General features: G+C 39.5%; 1 protein-coding gene across 1 annotated transcript; it reads left to right on the top strand.

Annotated features, from left to right (window-relative positions):
- Positions 1 to 11,785: 11,785 nt before the first annotated feature.
- LOC122306422 lies at positions 11,786 to 12,745 on the top strand. The gene has a single exon (XM_043118849.1). The coding sequence runs from the start codon at positions 11,786 to 11,788 to the stop codon at positions 12,743 to 12,745; it is 960 nt and encodes a 319-aa protein (XP_042974783.1).
- Positions 12,746 to 23,574: the final 10,829 nt, after the last annotated feature.

The raw sequence follows: 23,574 nt of genomic DNA on the forward strand, positions 1-23,574 counted from the left end.
GAGAAGAAGTTACCCAGAGCACCACCTATAAAAAGAAGATATGACCCTTACCATGTTAATGAAGATACTTGCTTCGTTGACTCCCAGTCCCAGTGAGACAACTCATAATGATGCTTTCAATACTGTTAATACGAATTTTGTATTTGGATTTTTATCAATATTTTTATCATATGTATTGGGATTTTTGTTAACAAATTTGTGGTCTTATCTCAAATTGCAATTGAACCCTATGGAACCTAGTGCTGTTGTGCCTTTATTTGAGTCTGAATCAATGCCCAATGTGATTCATTTGGATAGCACTCTACCTCCAACTTTGGATAGCTCTCTCCCTACAACTAGTCCTCAAATTTGCCCTCCTATATCAAGAAGACGAAGTAGATCTGAAGTATGGCAACACTTTACAAGGGTTGCGGAGGCCGAGGATCCTAATGAATCCAAAGCCAGATGCGATTATTGTAGTAAGGTTTTATTATGCCATCCTAAAAGACAAGGTACTTCATCCTTGAAGTACCATAATAAAAGATGTAAAGCCTTTAATACTAGTGAGGTTGGAAGGGATAACCCCCAATAAAAAGTGACCGGCACTAGCAAGATGAGGGTGGATGGTACAACTAGAAATCCTAGTGTTGGACTTGCCAAGTAAAACGAACAGAAAATATGGTCAGCGGTAGCTAAAATGATAATTATGGATGAGCTACCGTTTAGATTTGTAGAAAAACAAGGTTTTAAAGACTTTATGGCCGTAGTTGAGCCTAGATTTCCAATTCTCTCTCGCATTACTGTTATGCGAGATTGTATGAAGATGTACATGTTAGAAAAAAAAAGTTGAAGAACATGTTCATGGCATCCAATTATAAGATTTGCATCACTACTGACATGTGGACATCAATTCAAAATCTAAATTATATGTGCATAACAGCCCATTTTATTGATGATGATTGGATCTTGCATAAGAGAATTATAGATTTTAACAAAGTTCCTGGTCACAAAGGGATAACAATAGGAAAAGAGATTGAGTCATCTGTACTTGGATGTGGTATAAAGAAGATATTTACAATTACAGTCGATAATGCATCTTCTAATACTACGACTATTGATTATTTGAGGAAAATTGCTAAATTTAGGGACTATATGGTATTAGATAATGACCTTATGTATATAAGATGTTATGCACATATTTTGAATCTCATTGTCCAGGATGGATTAAAAGAAATTGATAAATCAATTGTGAAAATTCAAAATGCAGTTAAATATGTGAAGTTTTCCCCAGGAAGACTAATAAGTTCAAGTCATATGCAGAGAAACAAAATATTTTAGGTGGTGACCTTCTTTGTCTTAATGTTCCAACTAGGTGGAACTCAACATACCTAATGTTGAGTGCGACTCTCAAATATTATGCGGCGTTTGAGGTGCTGCAAGATGAAGACAATGAGTTTGGCCCATATTTACATGAGGTTGGATAAGAGATACCAACTTTACATGATTGGGAAACCATCAAGGTTTTTGTACAATTTTTTAAGCTTTTTTATGATACCACTTTGCAGGCTTCAAGCTCATTTTATGCAACTTCAAATTTGTTCATTAAAGAAATATTTACAATCTATAAACATTTGAACAAATTTTCCATGAGTGAGAGTAATGTACTAAAAATCATGTCGGAGAGGATGTTGTTGAAATATGACAAGTATTGAGGGGATTGTGGGAAATCGAACAAAATGTTGTTTATTGCATCTATGCCTCATCCGCGCTTCAAGTTGGAAGTTTTGGAGTTTTGTTTTATAAATATTCTTAACCATGAGCGAGCATCTGAACTTGTTGATTGGTTAAGGAGGATGATTGAGCGGATGTATAAGCAATATTAAAAATCTAATGTAAGTTCAAGTAGGGGCCAATCAAGTGTTGGTGAGACCCAAAGCAACACTTCTTATAATGATGAGGATGATATATTCAATTTATTTCAGCAATATCAAGCATCAAAAGCTGTGGTAGAGTCTAAATCAGAATTGGATAAGTATTTCATGGAAAGTGTTGAAGGATCGACACTCGACTTTGATATTCTAATATGGTGGAAGGTGAACTCAATCAGATATCCGATTCTTGCCAATATAGCTCAAGATGTGTTAGCTATTCCGATATCTACTGTTGCTTCTGAGTCGGCATTTAGCGTTGGAGGTCGGGTCTTAGATTCATTTCGTAGCTTATTGGCCCCAACAACAGTTGAAGTTCTTATTTACACACAAAATTGGTTGATGGCTCCCTCCATTAATTATGACTCCCAAGATGTAATGGAAGATGATGAAAACTACAAGTTAGAAACCGGTAAGATTCACATTTGAAGAATATTTTCTTATAGTCTTTTCAATTAATTATATGTTTAACATTATTTTTTATTTCTTGTAGAGATAACTTTGAAGAATATTTTGAATGAGGCCGATTGAAGATTCTTTGAAGAATACACAATTCTTTGGAAGATGATGAAAGATGATGTAATGGAAGATGATGAAAACTACAAGTTAGAAACCGGTACGATTCATATTTGAATAATATTTTCTTATAGTCTTTTCAATTAAATATATGTTTAACATTATTTTTTATTTCTTGTAGAGATAGCTTTGAAGAATATTTTGAATGAGGCCGATTGAAGATTTTTTAAAGAATACACAATTCTTTGGGAGTAGGACCTATGGATACAGAAGCCGCTTGTGCATTTTAAAAATTAAATAGGACCTATGGATTTTTGGTTTAGTGTGATTACTAAAAGTACATTTATACAACATTATTGGTTTATTAAATGAACACATGAACATTATTGGTTTATTTTTGGTATTTGTTTTTTAAAACCTTGGTTTAAAAAGCATTGGTAGGGAAGTTGGTTGTATGAATGATTGGAAAAAATCAAGTTAATACAAATTTGCAATCATTATATCCAATGGATTTTTTTTTCTTCTAGAAAATGTAGCCAAAGTCAGTGAAGTTAATCAACAGTTTTATCAAATTAATTTACATTTTTGGCATCATCCTATTAAGTACAAGACGAGAAGTTGTGCAAAAATTTCGTATCCATTCATTAATATTAACAAATGAGAAATTTCTTGAAGGAGTTTTGCTTGGTGGGAATGTTTTATAATTTGCATTTGTTATCTTATTCTCATGAAAAGATGAATTCTACTAATACGAAAATAATTTGCATTTAAAACAAGTAGACATGTGACAAATTCTTAAAAAATTGTCTATATGGTTTTCTTCCTAATACATTACAAGTATAATATATATATATATATATATTTACACCAAAAACACAAAAAAAGGGATCGGAACACTATTCCGAATTCTTATCAGGTCGGATATCGATTATCAGGTAAACGGAAGCTAGCCTTATCAAGTCAGGTTGGGATGTTTTATCGGATTGGGTCGGGTAGTTGAATAGTGCTAGTCCTTCGGCCAGTTGCATCTCTTTCTAGTTATTTTAGAGTGAATTCGTTGTTGTGTCAGTGTGGGTTCCATTGTTTGTCAGAATGAGGGATGGTTTGGTCGGCTGTTGGGATGGGATGGGATGGGTATGAGTTGGGCTACTATGTCCTTTTAATTTGCTCACTTGGTATGCATAAGTGTAAATTACACTTTTATTTATTTATTTTATTTCATACATTTTAAAGAAAATTTTACATATCATTCCTACATTACATATCAACATATAATTAATCATTTTTATCATTTTTTATTTACACATATATTAATATGTAAATATGTGTATTTAAATAGAAAAATAAATATGATAAATCACATATTGATATGTAGTATAAAGATGATGAGAAATATTTTTCTGTTATCTATATTTGAAAATTACTGTATTAACTTACAATTATCTTATAATTTTTTTACTAACTCTATTAAATGAAGTGGGTAGATATCAGCCTATGGCCAAAAACGAAAATATGGTTGATATTTTCAGTAATATATTCACAAAATATATTATACAAAAAAATATTAAAATAAATTGACCAAGATTTTCCACTTAATAATATAAATATATATTTATAGCTTTTATGAATTGGAGGTCATTAACATTTTATTCAGTTCGATCTTTTCCAGGTGTGAAAATTCAACAAAAAATAAAAAATAATATTATCATTGATTTCCTTTAATCCATTTAAAATCACCTATATTTGTTATGCAGGATGTTACAAAATTATTGTCATCACTAATCACAACTGTTACTTTGGGCCGGACCCATAGCAAAGATACTTCAATCATCCATCCGGTTCTCAAGATGGGCCTAGAACTAATATCATTCTAAACCCGGTTTATGGCAGGCCCTAAGGTAGCTGGACCAGACCTCATAAACCGAACGGCTTGTCAACAATTTTGGGTTCGGTTCATTAAGATGTTTGCTCGAGACTCGATTTCGTTCATTGACTAAGCAAATTAAAACGGAGTCCATGTTTAAAGTTCATTGCCTAACAGAATGAACTTGAACAAACCCAACGTGAATAATATGTGTATATATATATATATGTATATATTATTTTAGTAAAATTATTTTATTTTTAAGTCGGTGTATAGAGTATATAATTCACATCACTTAAATTGTAAGATTTGACTTGTAAAATTTAAATTTTAAAATTTATTTTTTAATTCAAATTATATCATATATTCATTTTAGTTAGTGTGTTCTGCACATCGACTTAAAAATAAACTTTATCATTAAAATACGTGTTATTGTGAAAGTGTATATGTAAAATTTAAAACTGAAAATTATTTTAATATAATTTTTAAGAGTATTTTTGTTTTATATTTTTTAAAATTTTTTATTAATTTTTGTGTCTAGATAATGATTGGGTAATGGTTGGATGGAAAGTATAAAAGTTGAAATAAGAAATTTGAGATATAAAGATGTTTGCTTTAATTTAGAAATAATTGAGAATCTTTGAAAATGTTTGTAAACCGAATATTACCATATATTTTATAGTTTTTTTCTTTACTAATTCTATTTTAAATGGAGATTATTTTTTATTAAATAAAATTCTAAGGTATCTTTATTTTATAACAATTATATCTTTATTTTTGGGTACTCAATTTATTTATTATATCTTTACATCTTTATAAAGATATAATCTTTATAATGATTATAAAATAATAACAATGCCATTGCTATTTCTAATGTCAATTCTCTTAGAAATGCCAGAAAAAACGCTAGTCCCAAATGCCAGTGCTATTTCTAAATGGCAGTGCACTTAGAAAAGCCAGTGGAGCTATAAGTTTAGCTAATATGTCACTATTTGAGCCACATTGAATTAGTCAAACTAAATTCATCCACCATATGAGCTAGATCTATCCCAGAAGTCAAATATATGATTGGTTCTATAGCAGGATCAAATGTATTTTTTATTAATATTTCGCCAGACACCCTATTTCATTTGTTTCTTTCCCGTGGCTCCTTTATATTCTCTCCCTCCTCTTGTGCTTTTTCTCTCTACCTTGTCCTCGTTGTTAGATCGTGCCCATTGCCAGCTCCTCTCCGTCACCAGTGAGGTTTCTGTTGTCTTCTACACTCTCTCAAAATTTCTTCCTCATGGGACCAATTCATTCTTCACAGATTGAGGAAATCTTTTCCTCCAAATACCAAAATTTCTTCTCCACACCTTGTTCTTCACAGCTTGTTCTTGGTCATTTTTTCTTGTGATCGTGCCTCCATCATCGATGCAACTTCTCCATCCACTCACATCGGCATTGCTTGAACTCCTCCAACATCCAAGCTGCCATATCTTTGTTTTGCCAATTTCTACATCTTTAATTTGCCATTTTCATAAATTGGTTCAACTTTTTTGCATTTTCGGTTCATTTATCTCCTCTTCTTTAAACAAAGCTCTTCAATCAACGCTACACCACTTCCAATCACCACACAGAGCTCCTCTATCAAGGGTAAGAATCAAGACCTTATATTGATTCAAATTTATATTACTAGTTTGTGACTTTAAGTGAGATTTGGGTTGATTTCTCATATGCACTTCTTTGGATTTTTGTTTATTGGTTTGTGCTTATTTGGAGCTGGATAGATTTTAGAGATTTTAAGTTCTTTTTAATGGATTGATTTTAGGGATGCTATTTAGAGATCTCGATGTGAGGATGAGGGGGTGCAAAGAAAGGTTGGTGAAGCTTTGGATTTTTTTATTTTTGTTTTTGTTTTTGTTTTTAAAAAAAATTCGAGGATGAGGCTAAATGAAAGCAACATACTGAAGAAGAAATAGTTGTAGAGAATGGAAAATGTTGTCCAATTTTTGTGCTTGTAATCTCCTTTGAACCTGGTGAAGTTGTTGGTCCAAGTGAGCATGCATGAAAAGGAAGAGAAACGTCGGTGTTATATATTTGTGGTTCAAGTGATGAAACCTTATTTTGTTGTTTGTTTTGTTATAATCGATTGAGTAGTTGTTAAACTTGTTATGTGTTGTTTGGAAAATATGTGTAGCTGTTGTTGTTTGGACATTTAGGCTATAAAAACTGGATTAACAATGAAGTAGGAGTTGGTTCAATATCATGTAGACACCTCACCTTTTTATTATATATATGATGAGTACTTAACAATGTTGAAAGACTAACATATATTTTAAATTTCTCCAAGGAGGAATTTGTTACAATTTCTAAGTGACTATATAACTGAATTTTTTGGGTCATACTTTTGTCTTTCATGCTTGATAGAAACATGAATTAGATAAGAAATTACCAAGTTTTAGAAATTCTATGTGCCAACAATTGCATACTTTCTTCAGGCTGCACTCAAAGTGCCTTTGATGCTAACACTAAGATGATCTACCAAATATCTTTCCTAGGAAATGAGAACCACCTCTAGTGTAGCTTAATTAGTTATATGGCGGTCCTTCTCTCTCCTTCTTCTCTAGAGGAAAAGAGTGTAAGGTTAGTTTTTCCTGCGCGTCTTTGTACGTTAGGAGTTGATCTCTTGGATTCAATCTGAGAGTTAGTGGATTTACTTTCTTGTTATCTAGTTTCCCATCCTTGTTCGAGGAAGTGGTGTTAGTAGGAACTTGCCGGAGGTTTGGAGCTTGTGTCTTCCAAAAGAAGCAAACATTTTCAATCACAACAAGCCAGCCAAAGTGACAATACAAGAGATGGTTAAAAACATGTATGGCGGAGGAGGACCTTTCAAAACTTTGGGAAGGTCTCAACCTAACCGAGGTAGAAGAAGAACCACTTAAAGTTACAGATGAAGACATCATGGCGGCAACTCAGAGAGGAAAAAATTGCCTGTTGGCAAAAGTCATCACCGAGAGGTATTTCAACAAGGAGGCCTTTCGGTCCACCATGCTTAAGTATGGAGGAACGAAGGAGGTATGACATTCACTGAGATAGGTGACAGTAGTTTCATGCTGGAGTTTGAAAACGGAATAGACAAGCAGAAGATTCTCCAAGGCAGGCCTTGGACATTTGACAGGAACTTAATAGAGATCCAAGACATTGACAGCGGCCTTCCCCCATGTGTGGTGAGCTTCTCCCATGAACCTTTCAGGGTCCAAATCCATAGCATTCCTTTTGCTGGTATCAGTGTAGAATATGGTAAACAAATTGGCTCATCAATTGGTAGAGTCATTACTGTTGAGGTAGACAAGGAAGGACAAGGCTGGGGTCGGTGCTTGTGAGTGAAAGTAGAGCTGGACATCACTAAGCCTTTGGTCAGAGGTAGATGGATGCAAGTGGGAGAAAGGAGAGTCTGGGCAGCTTTCAAGTATGAGCGACTACAGAATTTCTGCTTCAGATGTGGTGTTATCATGCACCAAGGTAGAGGATGCCCTTTACAAAAGTCTCAAGGAGATCAAACTTCCCAGTATGGACACTGGCTTAGAGCCATGCCTCCCAAAACTCCATTGGGAGCCTCCAGGTCCTATGGAGGTAGCTCAACGACAAATAATTCTGATCCTAAAAGGTGACATGCAGACATGGAGGATATGAACAGTGCAAAAAGGACATACAATGAAGGTCATGGGGATGAGTTGAGATCACTAAGCCAGGAGAGGGAGGAGGTGGGGAGTCAACTGGTACAAGGTTCCATGATGGAGGAAGAAGAGGGACCACATCCCCAGGACAGGAGCCAATACTGTGCTCTGACAGGTGAGTTTCCTCTCGTCTATATAGTAGAAAAGGACCACAAATTGTCCACTATCGTATCCTGCAACATAGCCCATACAATCCAGTCAAGTCCTACCTTTTCACCAACTGGGGAATGTCTAGATGTTGACGTGGACCAGGACCCCAAAAGTGCAAAAGTCAAATGTAAGGCAACCCGACTTAACCCCTCAACCAAATGCCAAAAGAGTCGTGATAGAACTAAACCAGATTAGGAAGCCCAGGGCAAGTACTCTATAACTACAAGAAAGACCACCTAGAAAAGGAAAGCTCGTGACACTATACCGACAAAGACCATAAATCCTGATGACTCAACTGAACTCCCAAGAAAGAGAGTTGGCAGTACTATATTGGGTGACATCTCTAACACCCAAGGCACTAAAAGAACAAAGTTACATTATATGTGCTCTGAGGCCAACCAGGCCAAAGGTAGTGATGATCCCAAAAATCTGGCAGAGGCTGCAAGATAGCCCTGCCAAGATAAATGAACCTATTAAGCTAGAACTACTGAGGGCTTGGGAACACTAAAACAGTTAGCTTCCTTAAGCTTCTAGTTAAGAAAAAGAGCCCAACCATGATTTTTCTCATGGAGACAAAATGTGCAACAAGAAGAGTGGAAGAAGTTAGAAGAGCCCTTAATTTTGAATCATGTCTGGTTGTTGAAAGTAGAGGTAGTGCTAGTGGTTTGGCTCTAATGTTGAAAACTCACACTAAGGTATCCATTTATAATTATTCAAGGTGGCACATTAGTGCCCATGTATCGAGCTTAACAGAGAACCAGACTTGGTTGTTCACAGCTTTTATGGTCAAGCAGAAACCTCAAAGAGGAGTAGTAACTGGGAGTTCCTAAAGTTCCTAAAACCTCTCAATCCAGTCCCTTGGCTATGGTGACTTCAATGAACTGACTTGTTAGGCTGAAAAATTGGGAGGCCCTCCCATACCCTATCGACAAATGGAGATTTTTAGAGAAGCTCTTCAGTGGTGCTCCTTGAATAAGCTAAGGATAGAAGGACCAAAATTTACTTGGGCAACTAATAGGATTGGCCCAAGTCATACCAAAGAACTACTAGATCGAGCCTTAGGCAACCCAACTTGGCTACAAATGTTTAAAGATGCCTCATGCAAGGCCATTCCTATAGTAAAATCAGACCACTCACCCCTAAACATTTGGTTAGATTGCAGAAGGAACATTGACACTAGTAAGTCCAGACCTTTTAGATTTGAAGCTGCATAGAACTTGAAGGAAGGATGTGACTCTACTATTAAGGAGGTGTGGGGAATGGCTACTCTAGGTGATAGCCAAACCTCAATAATGACTAAAAGACTTATAAACTACAGTTTAGCATTGAAGAAGTGGAATTCTACAGAGAATAGAAGAACACCTTCTGAGATCAAGGAAAAAATGATAAGGCTTGGTGAACTACAAGACAAGGTTAGTGGGGATCAGATGCCATCCATTTTCAAACTACAAAATGAAATTGAAACAACCTTAGTTGAGGAAGACCTGAAGTGGAGGCAAAGAGCAAAACAACACTGGATGAAAATGGGAGATAAAAATACAAAGTTTTACCACTTGCATGCTACCCAAAGAAGAAACACAAATAGAATCCAGCAAATCCTTGATTGCAGGGGTAACTTGGTCACTGAAAAACAACACATAGGGCCTATACTTTCCGCATTTTTCATTGATCTATTTACATCATCAAGGCCCTGCGGAATTGAAGAATGGTTAGACGACATGCCCCAGAAAGTCACACCTGAAATGAACACTTACCTGACAAGGATATTCATTGCAGAGGAGGTAAGGGAAGTAGTTTTCCAGATGAATGGTTTGGGTTCTCCAGGGCCAGATGGCTTTCCTGCTCTATTCTATCAATCCAAGTGGGAAGTGGTAGGGAAAGAGGTCTCTAATTTTGCTCTAAACATTCTAAATGAAGGGGAACTCTTGGAGGGAGCCAATGACACTTTCATTACTCTCATCCAAAAACTTAAGGAGGCTAAAAGAGTTGCTGACTTTAGACCTATCAGCTTATGTAACATTTTATACAAAATTGTAGCTAAGGTTATTGCAAATAGACTCAAATTTATACTGCCTAACATTATCTCCCCAAACCAGAGTGCTTTTGTTCCAAGTAGGGCCGTCACATACAACATTTTGGTGGCTTATGAAGCTCTCCACTCAATGTCTACAAGGTTGCAAGGGAAATTTGGCTATATGGCATTCAAACTAGATATGAGCAAGGCCTATGAGTGTGTGGAGTGGCCTTTCCTCTCATCTGTAATGGCAAAGCTGGGGTTTGACAGCAAGGTAATCTCCTTGGTAATGGAATGTATAACTTTAGTCTCATACTCAATCCTACTCAATGGTGAACCACAACCCCATTTCAAGCCATCCCGAGGACTAAGGCAAGGGGACCCCCTTTCCCCCTACCTCTTCATTCTACATGCAGAAACTCTATCCTCCCTACTCCACAAGGCAGATAGAGAAGGAAGTATTACTAGTTTACCAATGGGAAGAGGCCCAACCAACGTTAGTCATTTATTCTTTGCTGATGACAGCATGATCTTCTGCAAATTTAATTCCCTAGAATGGGGCAGGCTTATGAGAATTTTGGGCCAATATGAGAGTGCCTCTGGTCAGATGCTCAACAAGGAAAAATCTTCCATCTATTTTAGCAAGGATACTCCAACAGAAAATAAAAAAACCATCCTGAGAATTGCTGGGGTGTAGGCTATTGGCTCATTTGAGAAATACCTTGGGCTTCCAGCCATGGTGGGGAGAGCAAAAACAACATCATTCCATGGACTTATTGATAAGGTTTGGGCTCGAGTCACTAATTGGAAAACCAATTGCCTATCCATAGCTGGTAAAGAGATCATACTCAAATTTGTTCTACAGGCAATACCCACCTACACTATGGGCATTTTCCTCCTCCCCCAATCCATTATTAATAGACTAGACCAACTATTAGGGAAGTTATGGTGGGGATTTGATGAAAATCAGACAAGAATTCAATGGGTCAAATGGGACAATCTTAGCAAGCCTCAGGACCAGGGTGGTATGGGTTTCAGGAGTTTCAAGAGCTTTAATTTGGCTTTACTAACAAAACAAGGGTGGAATATCCTAACAAAACCTGAAAGCCTGCCTGCCCAAATTCTAAAATAGAAGTACTATGCCCAAGGATCCTTTCTAGCAGCAAAACTAGGTTATAGACCTTCCCTGGTGTGGAGAAGCCTGAAAGCATGACTTGGCCTTTTGAAGGAGGGACTTCTATGGAAAGTTGGCAATGGAGCTAAGATCAAGATATGGGAAGACAGGTGGTTGCCCAGACCTCATGTCCTCTCTCCTAATCCTGATAGGATTGAGAACACAACAACAACACTGGTGGATGAGCTAATAGATCTAGTGCTAAGGAAGTGGGACGACAATCTCCTACACAATCTATTCTCACAGGATAGTGTGGATATCATTAAAACTATCCCTATTAGCCTGGGTGGTAGAGAGGATTGATTGGGATGGGGAGGAACATCCAATGGCATCTTCTTTGTGAGAAGTGCCTACCATATGCAAAAAGAACTACAAACCAACCTAGAGAGTGGCACATCAAATAACTTAAACCAAGAGGGATTCTGGAAGGAAATGTGGAAGATGAAGCTTCCAAATGGAGTAAGGATGTTCCTTTTGAGGGCCTGTAGTGAGGCTTTGGCCACCTTTAGTAACCTATGCAGAAGGAAGATTAGAGAGGAAAATCTATGCCCAATATGCCATCCACAGGAGGAAACTTTGAGCCATGCATTGTGGAGTTGTGGAGTTGCTCGAGATGTATGGGGACAGGCCAGTAGACATATCCAAAAAACGACCACTAATGATCCGTGCTTTAATGTAGTTTGGTCCCAGATGAGAGAAAGATTATTCCAACCTGAAATGGAAGAAGCAGGCATGATAAAAAGACTCCTCTGGACCAGGAGGAATGACTTTGTGCATGGGAAAGCATTCAGACACCCAAACTCAATCATTCAGAAAACTGAAGGTGACCTGAGATGTTTCAAGAAAGCTCAGACTAAGACCTATGTTGGAATAACCAGGGGTAGCACACCATGTGAGAAATGGAAGAAACCCTCAGAGGGAAAATATAAACTCAATTGGGATGCTGCTATTGATGTGTCAAGGGACCTGGTAGGCATTGGAGGCATCATTAGAGACTGCAATGGGGAGGTGCTAGCTACATTAAGAGCCAAAAGAAAAATGATCCTCTCCCCCTTTGCTGCAGAAGCTTATGCTTTGATGGTGGCTATGCTCTTCAGTAATGAAGCTGGGATACTTAAACTTATGCTTAAAGGCGACTCCTTACAGGTAGTTCAGAAATTGCAAAAACTAGTAGAGGACTGGAGTATAGGAGGCCTTATAGTGGAAGACACAAGAAAGGTCCTAAAGTCCTTTATTTCTTGGTCTGTTTGCCACACTAAGAGGGATGCTAATATGATAGCACATAAGCTAGCCAAGGATGCCCTTTTAAGTGATTATGATCTATATGATCTAGAGGAGATCCCAAATTGTATTAAGCAACTTGTTGCTGTTGAAGCTTTTGTAACCTTGTTTAAGCAATGAAATAGTCATCTCCGTTTCAAAAAAAAAAAAAAAAGTTATATGGCAATTACCAAAAAATAGTCATCTCAACCAAAATTATTTTTCTGCAAACAATTCATTGAGTTCGGACCGATCCTCTATGTTGAATATCCATCTATCCATCCATCCATCTATCTATATTATATATATACACACACATATCGATGGCCTAATTACACATAATAAAGTCTATGATAGCTGTACAGATTATTGCTTATTTATAAAGTCCTACACTGTGTCCTATTCTTTGATTTAGTTCAATAAGAATTTTTTACTAGAACCAGAATAAACTATCCAAGTATTGTGGATGTTATAGGCCGATGATGTCATAAAGCTTAAACATGATGCTACATAATGAGACATACCATAAATAATATTGCAACTCTAGCTTTATCTTCTTTGGACAGATCATCAACAACTCAAAAACCTTATATGGAGTGAATGATAGTAAAGAGGCTTGAACATTTCAAGAATGTTCAGCTACCATTATTGTTGAACCAATTTTTATTTGGGCAATCCCACCAAAGAAAGAGATAGTTGGAAGACAATTTTGGGTTCCAAGTCATCAGTAAACGTATTTTGTTGTTATCAGCTTGGGGAGGGGGGTAGGGGACTGTAACACCCATATTTTTGGTGGGACCTTTAGAAAATGATTATAAGAAAGATGACAGGAATTACCATTCATTTCAAAACAACTTTTCCTTTCATACCAGGATACAAAAAACTTCGTGTTTATAAAGTAAAACATGCTTATTAATTTAAAGAGAGTTCCAATGAAAAATATTAAACTTTATAATTAAAAATCTTATCCCATTGTGCCTAAGCTTTCGTGCTCTTACCCTTGATCCGTGTCTGTCCTGACACGCATTGCTCATCTTGTCCCTAAAAGGGCACACATAAAAACTAAAATGAGTTGAAAACTCGTAACCATTATTTCTTAAAATTAAAATATAATAATGTAGGTTTTTAGTTATGCATTCATCACTCCATAAATATTATGCATAAGACATTCATTCATTTAAAACATTTCGAGGTGGAGTTTTTTCTTGAAAATGATTCTCTTTCATAAAACGTTTCTTTTCTTTCATAAAACTTTTCCCCATGCCTCATGTCTTCATGTCTTAAAGAGTCTGAGCATACATTCATTTTTTCTTAACATACATATATTCTTTCTTATCACTTTCTGTTGGCTATTACACACTATTACGTCCCGTGTGTTGGGGTTAGTGGTCTTTTGGACTTGATTCCACTTGTGGCCACGGGTTGGAAATCCCTCAGTTAGGGGGTAACATTGGGTGCACTACCAGTACTACTTACCCAGCATTGAAATCTGCCCAGTCCTTTGGTACCCATTCATTTCAGTCATGGCTGTTACGTGTTTTCATGCATTAAAATTTTCAGTCCTTTCATTCATTCATTTAGTTCATTCACTTCTTTCATTTATTATTCTTCAGTTCATTATATCATTTAAAAGCATAGGCTTAAACCTTGACATTTAAAATATCTTTTAAAATCATAAACATTAGCATTGTTTAAAACATTGGTCCATGGCATCATTAAAATCATCTTTCAAGGCATCACTTAAAATATTAGTTCATGGCATCATTTAAAACATCAATTCATAGGGACATTTTAAAACACTTTCATCGCATCCTTTAAAGCATCACTTAAAGCATAAGGTATGAGCCTCACATTTCATTTCATGAAAAGACATACAATACTTACCACACATATCATCCATTCACATGCATATACTTAATACTTTGGGGTGTATTAAAAAGGGGCTGCCAAGAAGGGTCATTACATATATGTATTTGAAAACTTATACTTAGCATTCAGTTTGAGGTTATATTGGTAGGTTTTAGGATTGACCAATATCAAGTTTAAGGATAATAGATGGTGCGGATTTAGGAGATGATTCTAGTTAATTTTGAGGGTATAGGTCCGGATGATGGAAATGGTAGGAATGGATCACTTGCACATTGGATGAGTATTGGTTTTGGTTAAGGATGCACAAGATCAATGCGTAATAGTTGTGAGTGTATGGATTTGGAGAGTACAGGTCCTTGTTTCATTTTGGCTTGGAAGAAGTGATTTTGGTGGATGTTAATTTATGAGGGCATGTGGTGAATTATCAGAGTGCAATGCTGTAAGCGTGATAATTAGTGATACTTGGGGGGTTCAAATTTGTGCCGATTTTGAGAAATTAGTGGTGACTTGAAATTTTAGTAGGAGATTAATCATTTAGTTGTGCAAATTATGCTTATTGATGGTTAACTTTGGAAGTGAATAAAAGGTTAACAACTTGTAGAATACAATGAAGGTTTGGAAGTTTTAACATAGGAGTTAGTTGAGGTTAGTGCAGTTTGTTGTATGAAAGAAATAATCATTAGAATTTACTGGGTGTTGTATTAAGGTTATTGTTGTGACGCCCCCAAATCCCCAGGCACGGACATGGGGAAATCGAGACGTCCGAATGATGACAACCCGGGTCACCACCCTAAGACGAGTGCCAAGTGTGTGTAAGAGCAACAAATGTGTAAAAGGAAACGCAGCGGATAACGAAAGTCATATAACTAAGTACCAGAATTTTTCTTAATATAATACAAGCTGTTTAAAACATACATAAATAAAATATTACATAACACAAATACAGTTCAAAAGCCAAATACAAAACATAAACCAACTCAGAACTCCGGCGGAGCCGCATCCTCGGGCTCAGCCTCCTCCTCCTCCTCGTACTCTGCACCAAAATCTACGGAACCAAAAATGGTACCGCAGGTAAGTAAAATCCAAATACTACTAGATAAAAATATATTAAACTCAACAATATGCATGCAAGAAAAACCAATGCACATGTCCCGCAAAACCATAATTTTTATCACGCATGCCAAAAACCCATTTGGCCCACAAAAACATATCCTTAAAACCACGCCTCGCCATTATCCCAGATAATGGCCCAAACCATAATTTTCCCAGAAAATGGATCAAAAACCTCGGAAACCAAGCATCGTCATTTTCCCAGAAAATGGCCCACATCCGAAAACCATAAAAACAATCCGGTTATGCATGCACCATGATCTCCCCTAGGGATCACCCGCATACCCTGGCTCTGTGCCACACCGCAGGTAACGACTATGCATGTGACACCTAAACGAGCGATGCCCAGACTCGCGCCTCACGCGTACTTGTCCAGGCCATCCTCTAGTCCCCGCCACTCTAGGGACCACGGAGTCGACACGACAGCGTTACCGTATCGTGGGATCTGGTCATCGCCCTGCGACAACCCAGGGGATGTCACCCATATTATCCACTCCCGAGTGACCAGAGGAGCTCCACCGAGATAATAACCCATCCCGGCTTGGGGCTCGTGGAACACACGCACCCAAAAACTATTTACGCCAATAAAACGGGATTTTCTCAAATAAATAAAATGCACATATACACAAAATGCAACTCACGCCTCATGGCTCAAATAAATCAAGCAATCACAAACAACCAAAACCAAGCACTCCGTCCTCAATCCATCCGACCCCCGAACTCCTCGGACTCAGTCCGGAATCAATCAACCAGCAACAATAATTTATTGTAAGAGAAAAATATATTTAAATCTAAAAGTAGAGTTTGGAAAATACTTACAGCGCTATACGGTATTTTTAGAAAACACGCAGCGTTAAAAATGACGGAGGAAAAGCAACGTAACAGTATAATTTACACTGTGGCCGTGGGTTGTAAAATATCCACTTTTGAACGGGGATAAACCAAGGCTTGGGATTGATAGAGAATGGTCTAAAGATGATTATGAAGCTAGTGGAAGTGAAGTTTGGCCGTGGGTGGAGGCGAAAACGGTGGTTGATGGCCGGATTTCCTAAAATGGAAAGCTAGCTCGTGGGAGCTGTTCTGGTGGCTATTAGAGGCCTGAAATGGGTGGGTTAGGACGGCAAGGAACCGGTGATGAAGTGGTGAAGAGGTGGTGGCCGGAGGTGGAGCGATGACGGCGGATCGGGGCAAAATCCGTGGGGCTTGTTGGGCGTTTTCCGGCCAAACGGTTGGCCGGATGGGGTTGGGGTTCGGTGGGGTGGTGTGCCGGCAGGAGGGGGTTCGACCGGCAGGGGTGGTGTCGACCACAGTGGCTGGACGGCAGTGGGTCGGGGCTGAGGTTGAAACCGGCGTGGGAGAGGAGAGAGAGAGAGACGAACGGGGGGGGTTTACGCGCGGGAAGGAAAAAGAAAAGGAAGAAAAAAAGAAAAAGAAAGAAAAAAGAAAAAAGAAAGAAAAGAGAAAAAGATAAAAAGGAAAAAGGGAAAAAAAAAGATGTAGGAAAGAAATGAGGTCCAATCCTCACTCCGGAAAACAAAACAAATCTACCGAGAAAGAGATTAAAAACCGTAAAACGAATAAATAAATAAAACACAACATCCAACAAATAAAAACCAATTTTAAAATGCAATAATTTAAAATAAATAAACCAATATATTAATTAAATTAAAAATAACCCTTCAGTGAAAATACACGTAAAAGCGGGTCATCACATCCTCCCCCCCTTAAAAACAAATTTCGTCCTCGAAATTTGCAAGATCAACCACCAACTTAAAGCAAGTCACATAAAATCACATAAACCATCTGTGACCAAGATTAAGATACGTACCTTCATTACTCAAACAAGTATGGGTACTGCTCCCTCATGTTCGCTACTCGCTCCCAAGAGAAGTCTTGAGCTAACGGATCTCCCTACGCCACCTTAACCAAAGGTATCGTCTTGGACCTCAACTGTTGCTCCTTCCAATCTATGATCTGCGATGGAACACCTCATAAGTGAGATCCAGTTGCAACTGAATACCCTCTGGGTCGACGAAGCGTGGCTCTTGCTATCCAAAGCTCTTCTTCAGGGATGATACGTGGAAGACATCATGAATATCCCCAAAATACTCTGGCAAAGCAACTCTATAGGCGACGGACCCTACCTTCTCCAGAATCTGAAAAGGGCCGACATACCTTGGATCCAGTTTCCTCTTCTTACCAAAACGCTTAACACCTCTCATGGGAGAGACTTTGAGATAAACCCAATCACCAACTTCAAAAGATAACTCTCTCCTCCTGGTATCAGCGTAGCTTTTATGGCGACTCTGAGCTGCCGCCATTTTATCTCTGATGATCCAGACTTGGCTTTGCATCTCTTGAATTATTTCGGGTCCAATAATCTTACTCTCCCCGACTTCATCCCAACACAAGGGCGATCTGCACTTCCTCCCATAAAGAGCTTCATAGGGAGCCATCTGAATGGTCGCATGGAAGCTATTATTATATGCAAACTCGATGAGCGGCAAATGGTTTACCCAACTCCCTTGAAATTCCATGACACATGCTCGCAACATGTCTTCAACGGTCTGAATGGTGCGCTCTGATTGGCCGTCTGTCTGCGGGTGATATGCAGTACTGAACTTCAACTTAGTACCCAAAGCTACCTGCAAACTCTTCCAGAACTGCGACGTAAACCTCGGGTCTCGATCCGATACTATACTCTTTGGTATGCCGTGCAGCCGCACTATTTCTTTCACGTACAAGCGTGTCAACTTACCCAAGGAGTCGGTGTTATTAACAGGCAGGAAATGAGCACTCTTCGTTAACCGGTCAACAATCACCCAAACAAAATTTTTCCCACTAGGCATTCTCGGCAAACCCACTACAAAGTCCATTATGATGTCATCCCATTTCCACTCAGGAATAGGGAGGGGTTGGAGCATACCTGCAGGTCTTTGATGCTCGGCCTTCACTTGACGGCATGTGTGGCATTTCTCAACATATAAGGCAATATCCCTCTTCATTCCATCCCACTAATAATTTTTCTTCAAGTCCCGATACATCTTTGTACTGCCGGGATGAACTGAATAAGGGGCCACATGAGCTTCTGCCATGATCCGCTCCTTGAATTCTGAATCCTTGGGGACCACTCTGCGATCTCGGAACCGAAGTATTCCATCTTTATCCATGCTATAATGCAACGGCCCTCAAGATTTTCTGACTCTTTTTCTGATATTCAGCAGCTTTGGATCCTTCCTTTGAAGAGTCTTCAATTCTTCAAAATCAGTTACCCGAATATCAAGAACTGAAGATAAAATCTCTTCTTGCTACGAACTCTCAATAAGGAGCCTTCTCATCCCACAAAGCAACGAATTCAATTCCGATGGCTCGGCTTCATCTTCCAAGTGCGATTTTCGGCTCAAAGCATCAGCAACTATATTAGCCTTCCTCGGATGGTATTTGATCTCACACTAGTAGTCACTGATTAGCTCTAGCCATCGCCTCTGCCTCATGTTCAGATTTTTCTGGGAAAACAAATGCTTCAAGCTCTTGTGATCAGTGTATACCTCGCAAGCTTCCCCATACAAGAAGTGCCGCTAGATCTTGAGTGCAAAAATAATCGCAGCCAATTCTAAATCGTGCGTCGGATAATTCTTCTCATGGTCCTTTAGCTGACGAGATGCATAGGCAACAACCCGTCCTTCCTGCATAAGGACACAACCCAAACTAAACTTAGACGCATCACTGAAGACTACGAATGGCTTATGCAGTTCTGGAAGCACTAACACTGGTGCCATTGTCAACCTGTTCTTTAATTCTTGGAAGCTTCTCTCACACTTATCTGACCAAAAAAATTCTGTATTCTTCCGAGTCAAAGCTGTGAGAGGTCTGGATAGGCGAGCAAATCCCTCCACAAATCCTCGGTAATATCCGGCAAGTCCCAAGAAACTTTGGATCTCGCGCACTGTAGTCGGGCGCTGCCATGACAAAATGGCTTCTACCTTACTAGGATCAACAGCCACTCCGTCTCGGGAAATCACATGCCCAAGAAATTTAACTTCCTCCAACCAGAATTCACACTTGCTGAGCTTGGCGTACAACTGGTGTTCTCTCAATTTCCCAAGTACCAGACGAAGATGATACACATGCTCTTCAACATCTCAGGAATAAATCAGAATATCATCAATGAACACTACTACAAAGGAATCAAGGTAAGGTCGAAATACTCGATTCATTAAATCCATGAAAGCAGCAGGGGCATTAGCTAACCCAAACGGCATCACCTTAAATTCATAATGCCCATACCTCGACCTGAAAGCAGTTTTAGGCACGTCCTTGTCTCTGATCCTCAGCTGGTAGTATCCTGACCTCAGATCAATTTTAGAGAACACAGCTGCTCCTTGAAGCTGATCAAATAAATAGTCGATCCATGGGAAAGGGTATTTATTTTTGATGGTCACCTTATTCAATTCCCGATAATCAATGCACATACGGAGGGTTCCATCTTTCTTTTTAACAAACAAAACTGGCGCACCCCACGACGACGTACTAGGTTGAATAAATCCCTTATCTACCAGCTCTTGCAACTGAGTCTTCAGCTCTCTTAATTCAGCCGGTGCCATGCGATAAGGAGCTTTATGCACAAGAGCCACTCCAGGTTCCAAGTCTATAACAAACTCCATTTCTCGAACAGGGGGTAGTCCGGGCAAGTCATCCACAAACACATCGGGGAATTCTTCCACAACTGGAATGTCTGCCAAAGACTTCTTCTCAAACGGCGTGGACACCATCTGAACTAAGAATGCATCCGCTCCCCATGAAATCTCTCTTCTTGCTTGAATTGCCGATATAATTATCGGCTTTTCTTTCAATTTACTCCCCGCAAATTCTAGACAATCACCATCTGGAAGCTGAAAGCTAATTATCCGACTTCTGCAATTAATACTCGCAGAATATCGGTATAGCCAATCCATCCCGAGGATGATATCAAAACCCAATAGCTTAAACACCACCAAATCAGCATCCAAGAACCTTCCATCAAAATTTAACGGGCATCCCAAAGCAACCTTGGAACACCACACCATTTCACCATCGGGTAGAGCCACTACCATAGACTTCGGTAACGGTTCCGTGAATAAATTACACATCTGAGCAAAAGTGGAAGATACAAACGACTGTGACGCACCGGAATCAAACAAAGTGCAAGCATAAAACTCATATAAACGGACTCTTCCTGAACCAAACACATTAACCCATGAAATCCAAAAAAAACAAAGGAGAAACCAAATACACCAAAAATTAAATCCAACTTAAAATTAAATTAACCCATACCTGTAATTACTCCAGCATCATGGGTCGCTGGTGCCTCATCATCCACCTCTCCTGGTGTGATGGCATAAACCCGGGCTTGCACTGCTTGTCTCGGGTTGGTTCTTCCACCGCGTCTACCTCCACGGCTTCCTTATCTGGTCTTGGACACTCTCGGGAAAGTGACCCTGCTGGCCATAATTATAACATCGAGCCCCACCAGAAGGGCACTCACCCACATGGGCTCTATTGCAAACTCCACAAACTGGCACTTGCCCTCCCATACGAACACCTGAGGACGCTTGCGGTCGAGTTCTAGTCTGCTGAATAAATTTCTGAGGCGAACCCGAGCTACTTCCTTCACCAGAAAAACTTCGCCTCTTATGCCCTGGAGGGGAGCCTATACTCAGATTATTCTCTCGCTCAATAAGGGTGGCCACATCCACTAAGTCCTGGAAAGTGGATATACGGTGACTGACCACCATACGGCATATATCAGGGCATAGTCCCTCCTGGAAACGCTCAGCTCACATCTCCTCTTTGGCGATAAGGTGGGGAGCGAATCGCCCAAGTTCTATGAATCTCCGGGCGTACTGTTCCACTGTCATGCCCCCTTGGACCAAATTTGAGAACTCTCTTGCCTTTTGCTTCCTTACTGATGCGGGAAAGAAGCGGTCGTTAAATTCTTTCTTGAAGCACTGCCAGGTTACAACGACGAATGATCCCAATTCTGCTTCTAACATCACCCTCTTGGTATCTCACCAATCAAAAGCGGTGCCTTGCAACAGATAGCTGGCGTAGAGTACCTGTTGCGCCTTGGTGCAACCACACACCTCAAAAGTTGTTTCCAGGTCTTTGATCCACTTTCCAGCTTGAAGCGGATCCTCTTCTCCAGTGAAGTGTGGAGTTCTATGCTCCAAGAAGCGATCATAGGTGCATCCGGCTTGCACCATGCTGCTAGATCCTCCCGGGTAAAGCCAAGGCCCTCCCTGATATGGCCAAGGACCTCCTGGTTGCGGCCAAAGTCCTTCTTGTTGCGGACAAGGCCCTCCTTGTGGCGGCCAGGGACCCCCTTGTTGTGGCCAAGGTCCCCTTGGTTGTGGCCAAGGCCCTGTCTGCTGTGGCCTAAAATTTTGCTGCATCAACTCCGTCATCTGCCGTATGGCTTGGGCTATGGAGTCATCTCTTGACGTATTGTCCCGTGGCTCCTGAGTAGATTTCTTTGGCCTCCCAATTTTCCTGCCACCACAACCTTTGACCCCCTTTAAGAAAACAAAAACAAACAAAACCAACAATAAACAAGAACAGAACCAAAGACCAACCCCACATCACACAAAACAAAAGAAACCAGCTTGCAAAAACATAACTAAATAAAAAAAAACAAACAAGTTCAAACAAATAAAAAAAATAAAACAATTTAAATAACTTTACTTAACATAATTTTTAAAACACAAACTTAAAAAAAACACATTCTGGTACTACCTACGGGACATGTGGTTTTACCCAGACCCAAACCGCTCTGATACCACCTGTGACGCCCCCAAATCCCCACGCACGGACACCGGAAAATCGAGACGTCCGGATGATGACAACCCGGGTCACCACCCTAAGACGAGTGCCAAGTGTGTGTAAGAGCAACAAATGTGCAAGAGCAACAAATGTGCAAAAGGAAACGCAACGGATAACGAAAGTCATATAACTAAGTACCATAATTTTTCTTAATATAATACAAGCTGTTTAAAACATACATAAATAAAATATTACATAACACAAATACAGTTCAAAAGCCAAATACAAAACATAAACCAACTCAGAACTCCGGCGGAGCTGCATCCTCGGGCTCAACCTCCTCCTCCTCCTCGTACTCTGCACCAAAATCTACGGAACCATAAATGGTACCGCAGGTAAGTAAAATCCAAATACTACTAGATAAAAACATATTAAACACAACAACATGTATGCAAGAAAAACCAATGCACATGTCCCGCAAAACCATAATTTTTACCACGCATGCCAAAAACCCATTTGGCCCACAAAAGCATATCCTTAAAACCACGCCTCGCCATTATTCCAGATAATGGCCCAAACCACAATTTTCCCAGAAAATGGATCAAAAACCTCGGAAACCAAGCATCGCCATTTTCCCAGAAAATGGCCCACATCCGAAAACCATAAAAACATTCCGGCTATGCATGCACCATGATCTCCCCTAGGGATCACCCGCATACCCTGGCTCTGTGCCACATCGCAGGTAATGACTACGCTTGTGACACCTAAATGAGAGATGCTCAGACTTGCGCCTCGCCCGTACCTGGTCAGGCCATCCTTTAGTCCCCGCCACTCTAGGGACCACGGAGTCGACACGACAGCGTTACCGTATCGTGCGATCCGGTCGTCACCCTGCGACAACCCAGGGGATGTCACTCAGTATTATCCACTCCCGAGTGACCAGAGGAGCTCCACCGAGATAATAACCCATCCCGGCTTGGGCTCGTGTAACACATGCACCCAAAAACCATTTACGCCAATAAAACGGGATTTTCTCAAATAAATAAAATGCACATATACACAAAATGCAACTCACGCCTCATTGCTCAAATAAATCAAGCAATCACAAACAACCAAAACCAAGCACTCCGTCCTCAATCCATCCGACCCCCGAACTCCTCGGACTCAGTCCGGAATCAACCAACCAGCAGCAA

This window comes from Carya illinoinensis, chromosome 4 (assembly GCF_018687715.1).
Source record: "Carya illinoinensis cultivar Pawnee chromosome 4, C.illinoinensisPawnee_v1, whole genome shotgun sequence".
NCBI classification, from domain to species: domain Eukaryota; kingdom Viridiplantae; phylum Streptophyta; class Magnoliopsida; order Fagales; family Juglandaceae; genus Carya; species Carya illinoinensis.

Bases quoted from the DNA above. Each gene is read 5' to 3' on its own strand.
- LOC122306422 (XM_043118849.1), top strand. From the start codon at position 11,786: ATGAAGCTTCCAAATGGAGTAAGGATGTTCCTTTTGAGGGCCTGTAGT.